Source organism: Amaranthus tricolor, chromosome 5 (assembly GCF_026212465.1).
Source record: "Amaranthus tricolor cultivar Red isolate AtriRed21 chromosome 5, ASM2621246v1, whole genome shotgun sequence".
In the NCBI taxonomy this organism is placed as follows: Eukaryota; Viridiplantae; Streptophyta; class Magnoliopsida; order Caryophyllales; family Amaranthaceae; genus Amaranthus; species Amaranthus tricolor.
The window spans coordinates 20,234,724-20,250,231 of record NC_080051.1 but is presented as its reverse complement, the minus strand read 5'-3'; the positions used below and the strand labels follow the sequence as shown (position 1 = coordinate 20,250,231).

Sequence of the window (15,508 nt, the reverse complement as noted above, 5' to 3'; positions counted from 1 at the left end):
TTGTAAGAAAAAAGGTATTGTTTGCAAGATTCAATTTATGTTTTTTCTTTACAATTTTTTATTATTAGCATTTAAATAATAATGGGTATGAATTAGTCATAATCTACTTATTCTTGACTACTTAAACCCCTTTATTACACTAGATATTTTATTAGTGCTAAAGTTGGTTTATAAGTTGTATATAATTTGTCTAAATTGAGTTAAGATAAATAAAAAATAAGTTTAGAACGAATTTAAAATTAACTTTGAATATATGATAGGCCGAGTCTAGAGTGGGTATGAATCTTAAATAAATCCAGAGGGGATCTAGGTCGAAGACCTAAACCTAAATCTAGGCCCATTTGGTTCTTTTGAATCCGAATTCAAATGCAGATTCATTTGGTCTAAAAAAATTGGATTTGGACCTTAAAATAAATGAGTTCAAGGCACTTTCAATAGAATCTTGAATCCATAACCATCCCTAAACTCTAATCCTTAAAATACTTATTCTTTGGAATTTATCGCTTAAAACTAGCTTCTCAAAAATTAATACTCCATTAATAGATAACAATGAATTTAATTTTTAAATAAAGAAGTATGAAATAATTTTTTATTTTATTTATATGTAATATTTTTGCTTGAAAATATAAAATTTTAATTATACTTTATTAGTTTATAATTTATTTTTTTTAGGAAGTTAAAATAATTATACAAAATATTAATTCTTTTCAAATTCTAGATTAGATATCTTGAAAAGTTAAAATTATTGGTAACAAAGAGAATTTATTAATTTCTATGTATCATTACCCATTAAAATTTTTCTTTTTTTTTAAAAAAAAAATAGTCTAATAAGCATGACAATAGTCCTAAGAATTACTCCTTCCGTTTTCACATGTTCTTTACAAATACAATTTACAAATTTTAGTGGCAAACTTTAACTATAATTTTTCATCAATTTATATGAAAAAACATTTTCATGTGAGATCTTGATAGATTCATCTCAATACATATTTTTCCAAAAATCAACTTTTGAAATTTTAAAAACGCACAATTAAAATTCTTTGACTTTTAAGTTTGAATTGAAATCTGTGCAAAAAAATGAATGCAAATAACAAATAAAAAAGATAGAGTATGACTCAATTACTTTAACACCCCGACCCCTCAGATTGCCGGTGACTATTCATATAGACTGTAGATTGGCCCTACAAACCAACACAAATCTTTTCAACGCACTTTGGTTTCACTCGTGTATAACCTAGCAAAACTTCTCAAGAGGTCACTCATCCTAAGATTCCTCTCCATCAAACACGTTTAACCGTATACTTCTTAGTAAATGGCTCCTATAAAAAAAGAATGCACTTTATTAGTATGAGTAGTCTATTAATTCCTTATTTGCCCTCACTTAAACTCATGAATCTTATTAGCTACTAGTTTTGTCAAGGTACTTAAGGCCATTAATTAATAGTAGCTCCTTAATTTGTTCAAAAACAGATTTCGTCGAATGCAAATTTCTTCAACAATTAAAACCTCCTGACACAGGTTCAGGAGTAACAGAACGCGTCACCGTAATATAAGTACATAAACGAAGAAATTAAAAGGAGTCTTAAAATTGTTAATTTTCATTTGGTACATAAAGATGGATGTAGAACAGGAAGAGAAAGAAAGATTTCAACAAGTCTATGAAGTGCTCAAGAAAGATGTGCTCGAAGATCCTGCATTTGAGCATGATGATGTATCTCTTCAATGGGTCCAACAGGTTGTCATTTAAACTGATTTATTTTCTTCTTTTTCTTACTCACCTGCTGACTGCTGTTATGATGTTTCATGTATTTTCTCTTATTTTTGTGTACAGATGATGGATTACAATGTTCCTGGAGGTTAGTTTCAGTTTAAATAATTTGTCAGAGCATATTACATAATTGGTTCATTAACATGGTATTTGAGCCATTGTGGCAAGAGGTCACCCGTTTGAGTATTTACAACTTTTTATTTAAAGTGGAATATTTAGTGCATGTGCACATTTACACTTGTAGCGTAATGGGCTCTTGTGTGATATCTATCTTAAAGCCTCAACCATCAACTTAAAATTTTGACGATTGAGTTGGTTCCTTTAGATATTTGCTTTGATCTTTTAATGAGTATAAACTTTTTTCTTTTGCTAAAATATTCGTTGTCATTGGGCTTATATAGTTGTATACAACAAGACTCACAGTTGACTGCAAACAAGTCGGATGAGGCTACATCATGATCAGACCATCTCTATTGAATTGGTCCATACCTATTTAGTATGTCAAAGTAATCAGTTGCAATTTTAAAGTGATAAATTGTAGAAATAAACTAATTATATGGATATGTTTTATGGTGAGATAGTGATGAGTTGATTGGTTATAAAAAGATTAGTCCATCAAACTCTTCTTCTTCTTCGCTGAATCACATACAAGTTATTTTCTGAACAATCTATTATGTTTGGATTATCAGGAAAACAAAGCAGGGCAATGCTTGTGATTGAAAGCTTGAAGCGCTTAAAAGACGGAAAACCAGTTTCTGAAGAGGAGTTTTTTCGTGCTTCCGTTATGGGCTGGTGTATTCAATGGGTAACCATTTTTGTCTTTTTTGTCTTTACTTTTTCCTTAAAACAAAACGGTTCAAAAACCATCAGAATTCCTATTTTATTAATTGTTTTTAGGTAGTATTTGGCAATATAGAATTCATTTGAAAATAAAAATTTTAATTTTGACTTTTAAATTCAAGAATTATAAATGACACTTATATACTAAAATTTGCAAATTTTGATATTTGATCAATTTTTCATTGTTATTGGAAATCCATTAAATTAACCCAATTTCACATTTTCAAATTCAAGATTTACCAAATATAGTATTTAGTCCAGTTCAACATTTAAAAATAAATTTCAAATTGTTAAACATACCATTATTCATTTCATTTTATGGTAAAAAATTCATAACAAATTCTCTAAAGTAAAAAAAAAAACAAAAAGTATTAAAAGACACAAAAGTTAATACTTCGTGATTCACTCGATCGAGCTCTAAGACCGCTTGTTCAAGCACTTAGCAGTAGATGGAAATGGATTGAGTCCAGCTAAATTCAGATTTAGACTCTATTTTTTTATTAAACTCAGATTCAAATTCATATCCATAGGGTCTGAAAAATTTAGACTTGGACCTATACCCCTAGGGTCCGGCGGGTCTAGAACCTAAATCTTAATTCAAAATAATATTTTATTTTAATTCCTTAATATTCTTTAAAATATATTATATTTTGTCCATTTGTATAAATTATTTAAACATTTTTAAGTATCAACGATCTTCTAAAACTTTATTCTAATTGAAGGACCAAATATATGAAGCTTTCCAACATTAAAGTTCTTAAAACGAAATATTCAACAAGTCTTTTGATTTTAAAGTAAAGATACAACGACCACATTTCAAATTACATGAATCGCTAAAGTTCCAAATCAAGTAAAAAAGTTCCAAAATATAACAAAATTTCAAATCAAATAATTAAATACACATGATAGGTAATATATAATTTTGAAAAAAAAAATGTAAATGTGTAAATGGGTCGTTCTGGATCTCAAACGTGTGGACTCAGACTCGGACGCTAAAGTCATAGATCCAAATCCAACCAGAACTTATAGGGTCAAAAAATAAGTAAATCACCCTTAAATTAGGATCGGTTCGAGTCTAGACCCTCAGGGTCCAAGATCCATGTCCATCTCTACTCAACAGGGGCAATTTTATTTGCTTTAAATTTATTTTGTATAAGCCTAATAACAAATTTATCATGAACATGCAAAGGACACAACTTCATAAAGTCATGTGCATATGCTTGATGATATTATGACTTTCCTCAAAATGGTTAAGACAATAAATAATAGTTAATTAAATCACCACTTTATATGCTCAATACTCCAAATGCAAGTGTCCAAAGTCAGCTATGCTAAGTCAAATAACAGTATTGACACTTTAGTTATTACTACAATGTTTCAGGCAATGGCAAGTGCTCTTATGCAAGATGATATAGTGGACAATTCCAACATGAGGCGCGGCAAGCCTTGTTGGTTTAGATTACCCAAGGTTTAATTTTATTTATGTTGTATTCTCATCATTCATTGATATTTGAGGGAACAAATGTATGACTTTCACTATATTTGTAGGTTGGCTTGATTGCTTTAAATGATAGCACACTACTTGGGTGTCAAGCTGGTAGAATTGCTAAGAAACACTTTCGAGACCAGCCTTACTATAGAGATTATGTTGATTTAATAAGTGAGGTTAGTGCTTCTTCACACAACCTAAGGATTTGCTAGTTAATTACACTTTTAAACTTGGGATTTGCTCAAAATTGTTGAAAATTAACTTGAAAACGATCATATTCGCTTATTTAGATTCACGATTTGTATATTCTACTTTTCATTTCACTGTTTTGATCAATCTCTTTTGCTTTCCTATATAGATTGGGTTCCAAACAATTTCTGGACAAATGATTGATCTTATTACTGAAGGGGAGAAAGATATATGGCAATTTAATATGACACTGTGAGTGACATTTTAAACGACTACTATAATACTAATATTGATTATTTGTGTGTTTGATAATGTGACTTTTATACGGTTTAGAGACTGTCAGTATGTTTTTATGAAATAGTTTAGTTTATTATCTATTTGAGAAAGGTCAAATTTGTGACTCTTTAATGGTAGTCATTATAGGGACTTATTGGGAAAAGTAGAGAAAAACTATAAACTAGAAGAGAGAGATAATATGAGAAAAATATTTACTTGCTTTCTTACTTGAAAATGGATACAATGCACCCTTTATATAGGGAATGAAATATATCAAATAATAATTATAATTATCAAAAAGTAACAACTTTTAGTCTTTCTTCTACTCATAACCCTCTTCTCAAAAAAAATCTACTCATAACCCCTAAATTATTCATATACTCTAATTAATTTAGACTTAATGATAAACTTATTAAATAGAGAAACTAAAAGTCTTGTTCAGTAACAAATACTATAGAATAAATATTACCATTATAAAAGTATTACTTTAATCTTCTTTCCTTACAAACTCTCTTAGTCTCTCTACTTTCCTCTAACAATTGGTAATAAATCTATTAGTTTTTCGGTTTAAATTCTATGTATATCCATAAAATACGCTAACATACATGACTTCTTCATCTTAAACATTTCATACCATCAATTAGAATATAATTCCTATTTTCAATGAATACTTAAAATTACAATCAGATTAAAATTAGTCTAAAAACTAGAGATTTATGAGAAGTAGTTGAAAAAATCTTACGCCCCCGTTTGATTGATGGTAATGAAGTAATGGGAATGAAATGTTGTAATGACAATAGTAATGAAGGAATGGATATGAGAATTGGTAATGAAGATTCTTTTATTTGGTGTGCATGACTAAAAATAGTAATGGAAGATATTATTCCATTGATTGCATTTGGTTGTTAGTAATAAAAAATGGTAATGACTCTTAGTTTCATTATTGTATATTTGTATCTAAAAGCATTATTGTATCTAAATTATTCAATTTAATGATTCTTTTTTTAGTAATAAAATTTTTTTGGATAATTACATATATTACCTTTTTTTTCATTATTTTTTTTCAGTAATACTTCATTACCGTTACAGCCTAATATCAGGTTGTTTGATGGTAATAAAAATGGCCCTTTTTGGTAATTTCATTACCTTATTCTATTACCATCCATTACCATTGAAGGCATCCAAATAAATAAATTTTTTATTACTTAATTTTATTAGCATTACCGCCCTCTAATACCATGTACCAAACGGGCTGTTAAGGTGGCGGATTACAAGCAAATACTTTATAAAATGAATTTAATGAAGTTGTAAGATCAAAACAATTAGATACCAAATTTTAACAAGAGATTTTTAAATTTTGAACATAACTTCCCAAGAGAACAATCATACCGCATATGTTGCCTTAAGTTGAGGAGATAAAAAACATTAGTTTATGGTTGTACTAATCAAACTAATACTTCAATTACAGCCTAATCAAAGTCAAACTTCAATTTCGTCTCGAAATGTGAGGGTTTACAATTGTAAATGTGAATCTTTTAGTGAACAACGTTCAAATTACTCTAATTATATGAGACAGGTAATGGATTTTAGGATTACGGCCCTGATGTGCAAATTTTAATTAACCGCAAGCGCACAGTTTACGTGTAGGACAAGAAACTTGCTAATTTCTACTAATTATATTACTCAAGAAGAAAAATATTTGGTTGGTTGTTTATTTATCAAACTACAAATGTGATAAGAAATGAGAATTAAAGCTATATAATGATATCTAGGGTGTCGGGAATCCCCTAAAGTCTTGTATAATCAGATTCTCATTGGTGTCTATGAAATGTCAGATTAATTTCGTGGTTAAACATGATCTTGTTAATCTCAAACTCCCGCTCTGTTGATTAACTATTAGATTTGACCCTATTAATTCAATTCTCACACGCTAGTTTTATTGAACGAATTAATAAGAATTTAATTAAAATTTACCCTAAAGCAAAGTCGATCCTAATCTCACACGCTAATTATATTGAATAGTTCGATAAAGCATACTCTTTTGTTCATTTTCTTTGTAGAACATCTTCGCCCGAGCTAAAAATTCCATCATCATTAAAACCATAAGAATTATGCTTAAAACAATCAAAGCCACTCAAAATCAACATGAATAACCAAAATGAGTAATGTAGCATAAATCTTCAAAATAAGCACGAAATTATTAACAACGACCATCATTAACGAGTACAAAATGATATAAACAAGTGCAAATAATTGCACTTATCAGGCCCATTTGTTTAGTGGTACTAAATGGTGATAATGAGAGCGATTATAGTGTAAAAATTAATTAAAAGTTCCATGTCAATTTTATAGTGATAAAACTTTGATCACAAAAAGTTTTTTTATTTAATAATTTCCATTACCACCTAATACCACATCTCTCGATAGTAATGCATTTACTAACAATGACCATCATTAAGGAGTATAAAATAATATAAATAAGTACAAATAATTGCACTTATCAGGCCCGTTTGGTTATTGGTACTAAATGGTTATAATGAGAGTGATTATAGTGTAAAATTTAATCAAAAGTTTCATGTCCTTTTCATGGTGATAAAACTTGATCACAAAATATATATTTTTTTTTTTAGAAATTTCCATTACCACCTAATACCACATCTCTCGATAGTAATGCATTGCAATAAATTTTATAAAGAAAATGAGATAATTGAAGTTAGATAAGCATGACCATCAAGGTAGTCAAGAGATTTTTCAAAAATAAAATTACACAAGTTTTCGTTCCCATAAATCATTTATCACCACCTATCAAATGGACCGTTAGAGTACTAGCATTAGGGTGTAATATAATATACTTTACCAATAAAGTGCCTCAATTATTATTTGATACATTTTAGATAAGCAATTAAAAATGGATGAATTGGTAATGTTGTTGCTAAGTTAAGTTGAAGGTTATAAATTCGAATTTGGCCAAACATATCGGGTAAGTGAAAATTTCTGCACGAATTTATAGTTATTATCAACTTCAATATTCCTAATACAATGAAACCCTAATCCCTATACACTTAGATCTCGTTTGACAAATATAGGAGTCCATTTCAATGTGAATTTTTATTTCCTTGAAAGCGTTGATCAATTTTTATGAATTAGCTTTTTTTTTTTTATTTCCTTGAAAGCCTTGATCAAATTGATATAAATTTTTAGAAATTTAGATTTACCTGCCCATCCCTGCCAATTAAATTCCTACATTTTATAAGAAATAGAATCATTGATTTCGTGTATTTTCATATTCAATTACATTTTTCTACAATATCTAAATTCTAATGTTTTAATTCTCATGGAAAATAAAACAACATGATAATGATTTTAATTGTTAGAGTATATAAAGATTTTAGAAACCAATGTGATAAAAAGATCACGGGTTCGAATCTCAACCACCCCTCAAATTCAAGTGGGAACTCACAAGGTATGAGGAGAGTCTGTGTTGTATCCAAAGTTTTAGTCCAAAGGGTTCTCGTGTGAAGGGACATGTTAGAGTATATATAACATATCCTAAAGCGTCAACCATTAACTTAAGTTTTTAGTTGAGTTGGATACTTGACATGATATTAAAAGCTTACGTAACAATAAATTATAATTTTGAATTTTAACCACCTCTCAATTAAAGTAATTAACAGCACTAATGTTTGTAATAAGTTACATTTATTTTATACAAATATCAAAAATTTTAGGCTAAGTTGTCATATCTAGTTGACAAAATCCCCAAGTATCAATAAATTAATTTGGATAAAAGTGAATACTAACAAATTTGCTGCTGGCAGGCATCAACGCATCAGCCTCTACAAGACAGCATATGGAACAACTTATCTTCCGGTAAGTGAAAACATCTAAGCTTTCACTCCATCTTGTAGCACATATTACCTCTCAATCATGCTTTCTTTGATTATAATGAAAGATCAACTCTTGGCGACCTTCATCACTCCATCTTCACATGTAAACCTACATACATTCATATCAACGATAACTAAGGAGACTAAATTCTTTTCAAACCCAGAACATGTCTAACATCCATCAAAATTTTAATTTCAAGTCTTTGATTCATCAATGATCCACTAAAACACACAACATGAAAACTTAATGAGTTAAGGTAAGAAAAGTAAAATTAATGCAATCAATAACAAAGAATTAATGAAGTTCACCCAATGTGGTATACCTTCCCCGACAACCATACTCAAAGCCGATTTGGGTTTTAACCCTCTCTCAAAATTAAATTTCCAGCACCCTAAAATGGACTCCTGTTTGGGAGCCCTTGAAGGTAAGATGACTTGATTTTTATCTTTTGTGTACGAACTTTAACCTCTTCCTTTCTTTTCTTAATGTTAATTCCTTTTGGCTTCCAAACTAATCCTCATACATAATCAATATAATGTGTGTTGAACACTTAGATTCGATATGCGCACATGAATCAACCACCAAGTCAAGGTGTTAGTGTTAAATGGTGACTTGAATTCACCAAATTAATTCTATGTATTAGTGAATGCATAGAGTATTGTAAAATGTTACTTTATTTTTTAAATAAACAATAAAATAAAATTACAAGTTTGTAGAAGGAAATAAATTACATATGACAATCAAGAACCATGCTTATGTACACCACCGAGAACTCTGAGAAGCGGATCTTCAATCCCGAACAAAGTAACAAGAAGATTTTGTTTGAACTTGATATTAATTCTAGACGAGATGCTTTTTCCTAAAACATCATTTCCTCCCTACTACGGTGCTTGGGAATAAACCGAAAATATGTTCTGAGATACAAAGATTTACACTAAATTCCTAGCACACGGAATCTGGAACGATGTAAGGAAAACTTAAATGGAAGAAGATACGGAAAATTACAAACGAGGATTGCAAGTTCTCTATGTAAAGTGCTCGAGAAGAAAAGAAAACAGAAATTACATCTCATGTGTCAAATAACCACACATGCATTCTATATTTATAGAATAGCTTACACCTTTTCATGAAGCAACATGTTACTCCATGAAACACAAGATTGGTTCACGAACTAATGTCATCTTTGAACTAATCCATCCCAATATATCTGGTTAATATAACCACATTTAACTGTTGGTAGTTACATTAAAACTAACAAAACGGATAAAATAACTTTGTAAAGAAGAATCCGCAAAACAGAAGGAAACTCGCGGGCCGCGACCTGTTGATCCACAAAATAATAGCTTTCCTTCCTTTCTCGTGAGTCGCGAGTTGTTTCACGATCCGTGAACACTACTTTTTGCTAAAAACATAAACTTTACAACCTTGGGATATTCTCAAATTAATTTATTTAAATTAATTTATTTAATTTAATTTCCGATGACCATTATACGCTCTAAATAACAACATAGAGAGGGAATCCCATGAATAGATTAAATGGGTGAGTTAAGTATATAACTTAATGTGTGATTGATGATGGTGTTCAAGTGTTAGAATTTATTCATGAAGTTATGGAGGAATTAAGGAGTGACTTAAACATAAGAATTATGGCATGATGAATGATAGTTAATGAGAAGACTAAAGGGTGAAGATTCTTGTACGAGGCATCCAAGTTATGAAGCATTGTCTTGATCGAGCATTGGATTCGGTTTTTGACTCTTGATGTTCCTTGAAGTTGTTTATTGTGTATTGATCCTTAGCCTTAATTATATGATACTCATTAATGTACAAACCTCTATAAATAGAGGTCTCATATGCCATTGTAACACATCCACAAAAATACCCTAAGCCTAAACACAAACTTATATATCTTCTCTATTGTAATTCTCCATTTGAGAGTTCTTTAAGCTCCTTTGTGTAATATAAGCGAGATACTACATACCGGAGGATGTAACCTAAATTGGTTGAACCTCGTTAAATCTTTGTGTCATTTTTATTGCATTGTTTTCTCTTACAAACATTCACTTCATTGAAAGTGTAATTTGTTCATCACAAGACTTCATACACTTGATCTTGGTGATATTGGAGCTTAAAACACGTCATTTAAACTCTAGTATAGTATCGTTTTTCACAAGGCATATATAATAATAAAGCCATATATAATTGAATAATTATTAGATAATACTTAGGTTTATATTAAGTTAATTGTTAGTCGGGTCTCGGGTGTATTTTGACAAGATGAGGAATATTTGAGTTTATAAATATGGAAATTTCAGAAAACAATACAAATGCCAGTAAAGTACACTTGAAATCAAAAAAAAATTAAAAATTTATTGTAATATTAACCTCCAAATCAGAGTTAATAAAAAAACTTGTATATTCAGTATCTTTCTCTTTTTATTAACCTAATTCTTCTTATATGATGTTAACGAACGCAGTAAAATTACACTATAAATTTTAGGCCTTGATTTTTTTTTTTATAATTATTTTAAGGTCTAAAAATAAATAATGACTAAATTAAAACGAAAACAATGTAAACTAATAATAACTAATAATTAAGGCTTTTTAATTTTTATGCAATTAGACACCTTATACATCATCAGAATCACCCAATATTATTTAATGTGATATTGTGATTAATTGTTTATTTATTTGTCATAATAGTTGTTGTGTATATTCATTGAATTACAATTGTTTGAACGTTAATACACTAAGACAAGTTTTAAATTATAATAATATAATAATTAATTTCCAGTTTGCATGCGCACTACTTATGTTGGGAGAGAAGGTAGAGGATTTTGTTGATGCCAAGGACATTCTACTTGAGATGGGGATTTACTTTCAAGTACAGGTATATCAACATTTCATGAGTTATTTTATAACGGTTGATTTCAAATAAATAACTATAATAAATATATTGAAATTATTTTATAAGACATATATAACAAAATTTATAAAACATATATAATTTTTTAATTTAAATCATCAGCATTACTTAATTTTTTTTTTATACTCCCTCCGTTCCTTTTTGTTTTTCCACCTTACTAAAACGGGCAGTTCCATAAGTTTTTCTGCATCCACCGATGCAATTAAGACCAACCAAGTATATAGCTAGTGTATTTGCGTCCTAGCTGTATATATTATCGAGTGAATTTGCTATTTCATAATTCTAAGTATATTTTTCTCAATAAATTTAATTCTATATTTTTAGATTAAGGATCTTTTTAATGAATGCTCTCCAAATATTTATTATTTATTAATAGGGATAAAAAATCAATTTTAAAATAGTAAACAATAATATATTTTACCAAAATTATCCAGAATAATTCAATCTTTTATTGATTTTCCTACAATAATTCTAACTTTCAATTAATCATAAATAATTCCAATTTTATGGTCACGAATCTAGGAACATTGTGGCCCAAATGAGGACCGGTTAAGAAAAAAAGGAAAAATAAAATCAAAATTTTAAAATGTTAAAAATTTAAAGTTAAGATTAAAAAATAACTAACATGATTCTTTTTTAATTTTCATTTTTTCAGTTTTTTCATTAAATATTTTTTGTTTGAAAATTAACTTGTTTTACAGGTCATGAATTATCTTAATACATTCTTAGCAAACACTCTCTATAGTTGAGATTTTTCATGGTTAATCAAAAATTGCAATTATTCATTAATTTTTCCTATATTTTAAATTTTGCATATTATATAAGCATAAATTATACTACCTAATATCACATAATATTAGACTTTATCACTAAATCAGACATCAAAATATATTATATATTTTTATCTTGAGTTGTCTTGTAATTACTCTTTCAAATGTCTTATTCCGTTATGTTAAATATTTTGAGCCTTCTCAATAAACAGCTATAACATTTTTTACAACCTACTAAATTAGTTGTGATACTTTTTCGCCATCAAAACTATTGATGCTTTTGTTATATGGCAGGATGATTATTTAGACTGCTTTGGTGATCCTGAAAAGATGGGCAAGGTGAAATATATGTTATAACTATTTTGCGTGTTTGTCAATATAGATTATTGAGCAATTTTAGTTTATTTTGATATAAATAGATAGTTGGATGGTTAAACCAGCCAACGCTAGTGTTTGATAAATTAGCTGGTTGATACAGTTTATTGTTATGAATAAGCTATTTTTGAATAAGCTGCTTATAACAGCATGTTCATAACCAGTTAGTCAAACTAGTTAATGAAATCAACAGGTCAAATCAACCACTATAATCAGCAATTTAGCTACTAGCTATTAGTCGTTTGCCAAACACCCACATTATTTCATTATTTCATGCCTATAATCAAATATCAAATTATATATATACTTTATTTTCATATCTTGTTATATTCATTAGGTGGGAACAGATATTGAAGAATCCAAATGTTCTTGGTTGGTCGTGAAAGCTTTAGAACTTTGTGATGAGGAGCAGAAGAAAATATTAGTTGTAATGCTCCTATTTCTTCCTCCTACTACTTCATGCAAATTGTTCTTTAGATATGTCTGTCTGTTTATTTAATTTTGCTACACAATACATAAAAATTCCTATTTTAATTTTCGCAATAAAGCAAAATTATAGCGACAGTGGAGTATTGCCTAAATATATATTATTAGTGTATATAACATTATAAAATGTCTACTTATATTTAACCTTATAAATCATAGCTCAATGATAGCGTTTTTATTTTGCAGGAAAATTATATGAAGTCGGATCAAGAAAGTGTTGCTATAGTGAAATGTCTCTATAAAGATCTTAATCTTGAGGTAAAAATACAGTTTAGTCGAATAAAAAAGTGAAAATATTATCCGATTTTTTTACCATATTTTTTTAATGAATATGTCCACATTTTTAAAATAGAAAAATTGAAATTATTTTTTCACTTAAAATAATTTATAGTTATATATACTAACTTGACTAAATCAATCATTCATTTAATTATGCCTTCGTTCAAAAAGTTATCCCTTCATTCATATTTAATTTGATGAAATATTCACACATTCATTTTATTCGATCAAGAAAGTTATTACTAAGTCATTTACATTTATTGATAGAATTTTTAGGTGTACGCCAATTTTATAGTTAGACTCAAATAAATATTATATTACATTTACTGAATACAAATATTTAATTACATCATAAATTGTACAATAATATTTTTGGTGGGATACTTGTTCCGCACCCATACACTTTTCACTAATATTTTTATGTGAGCTCATGTCTAACTTATCTTTCATAAATCACAAATTTTGATTAACACTCATATTTTAATGTTATGGTATAGCCTTTACGTGGCTTAACCCATTTTCTGTATTCTTTGTATATATATATTTTTTCTTTCTATGTATGCTAGAGTATTTATAAGCACTATGTTGGTGAATAGCACTTTCTTACAACCTTCTAGTATATTCTTGTTTTTTCTTAGCCTAAATTGTTCTAAACACTTTCTAGAGTATAATTATAAAGATTTTTAAAATTATCTGGATTTTAGATTATCTTTTTAACATTTATATCAATAAAATATTCACATGCTCCCATTTGTTCAAAGAATTTATTATTTCAGTCCCATTTATTCTATCAAAGATATTTTCCACTGACACTGAAGATTTTTCTTTCAATTTTTGAGCTTTTTTGAGTGGACAATAAAAAAATGATTATATAAACTTACAATGTAAGTTGTTTTTTTAATCTCTTTACACATGTTGAATGTGATTATATGAGTTATTTATGTGTTTGACTGATCAATTATGGGCCTAGTATTAGCGCTATTTTAATTAGGATTTTTAGAGCTTTATTATGATAATGTTTTTAGGAATTCGATATAAATTCCTCTTGACCTACTTGTATTATGTACTCTCTCTTTCGTTGGACGTAGCTAGCACATTATTATTTCAATAACAATGTTAAATTTGTGTATGTTTATTATAATTATTATTACTATTTTTTGTTTCTTCATCATCATCAACTCATTATCTCGCTTGAAAATTATTTTATGTTTATTTTTTTTATATTTCTAATAACATCAAATATTTTATGTGATGTGAAAAACATATGTTGATGATAGGGTGTGTACGCTGAATACGAAGCAAATTTGTACGAGAAGCTAATTGGCCGTATTGAAGCTATCCCAAACACAAATGTGAGAAAATTGTTGAAGTCTTACTTGGATAAAATATACTTGAGGCAGAAATAGACATTATATTCACCATGTTGTGCATCAATCTATGCTAAGGATTCAACATATTTGTTCATCTCGAGTTTTAAGAATTTTATTCTTGTTTTTTCGATTGTGGAAAACTTTGTGTCAACAAAAACCTTTGTTCTTTGCATGGTGAGTGTCATAAACCATGCATCAATCTAAAATGTTTGCATAGTAGTTGGAACTAATAGTTACACCAATAATATATTCACTGCAACAAATTTTACTTTTCGCTACATTAAATTCAGTTGCATAAAAAATGTACTGACTTATATTTTTAGTGTAATAATTGTTGATTTTTATTTTAAGTTTCACTACAAAGTGATTTAGTAACATTTTAGTTGGTCTTTAGTGGCATATGTAATTGTTAATATAGTCTATAGTGACATTTATGAGCAATGTCACTAGATTCTATGTTTCGAAAAGCTTTAGTATGATTTTTTTATTATGCTAATAAAGGGTCTAATAATTGTTACTAAATCCACTATATATATCATTAGAAATTTAAAGTAAAGACTTGTGTTGATAAATATATTTTACTAAAAGCTAATTATATTGTAGTGTGTTTAATTTTAAAGTGAAAGGTATGAGATTACCTTATATCGACACGTGGCTGAATGATAAGAAGATTGATTTTTCAGAATGGTGCTGTGAGCCTGTGACTGCTGTCCGGATAGTTTAGGTCCGAATATTAGGCAGTTGTGATTAGAGCAGGGAACTAACCTAGCTAGTTGGGGTATTGTTCTAGAACAACCTTCTGATGTTCAAGTCAATCTAATCTATCTGAAAGAAATATTAAATTTAACGTTG

The 15,508-nt window shown here is 28.5% G+C and overlaps 1 protein-coding gene across 1 annotated transcript; it reads left to right on the top strand.

Moving 5' to 3' along the window:
- Positions 1-1,548: 1,548 nt before the first annotated feature.
- On the top strand, positions 1,549-14,932 carry LOC130812587 (farnesyl pyrophosphate synthase-like). Its single transcript, XM_057678103.1, has 12 exons — positions 1,549-1,735; positions 1,832-1,856; positions 2,458-2,573; positions 3,990-4,076; positions 4,157-4,273; positions 4,456-4,538; positions 8,381-8,432; positions 11,245-11,340; positions 12,441-12,485; positions 12,859-12,948; positions 13,194-13,265; positions 14,564-14,932. Exons 1-12 carry the CDS (start codon positions 1,616-1,618, stop codon positions 14,690-14,692), a joined length of 1,032 nt encoding a protein of 343 aa, XP_057534086.1. The 5' UTR covers positions 1,549-1,615; the 3' UTR covers positions 14,693-14,932.
- Positions 14,933-15,508: the final 576 nt, after the last annotated feature.

Excerpts from the sequence above, each read along its gene's own strand:
- LOC130812587 (XM_057678103.1), top strand. The coding sequence starts at position 1,616 with ATGGATGTAGAACAGGAAGAGAAAGAAAGATTTCAACAAGTCTATGAA. Across the intron at positions 1,736-1,831 it reads CTCTTCAATGGGTCCAACAG|ATGATGGATTACAATGTTCC; the intron begins GTTGTCATTTAA and ends TTTTGTGTACAG. Across the intron at positions 13,266-14,563 it reads ATAAAGATCTTAATCTTGAG|GGTGTGTACGCTGAATACGA; the intron begins GTAAAAATACAG and ends TGTTGATGATAG.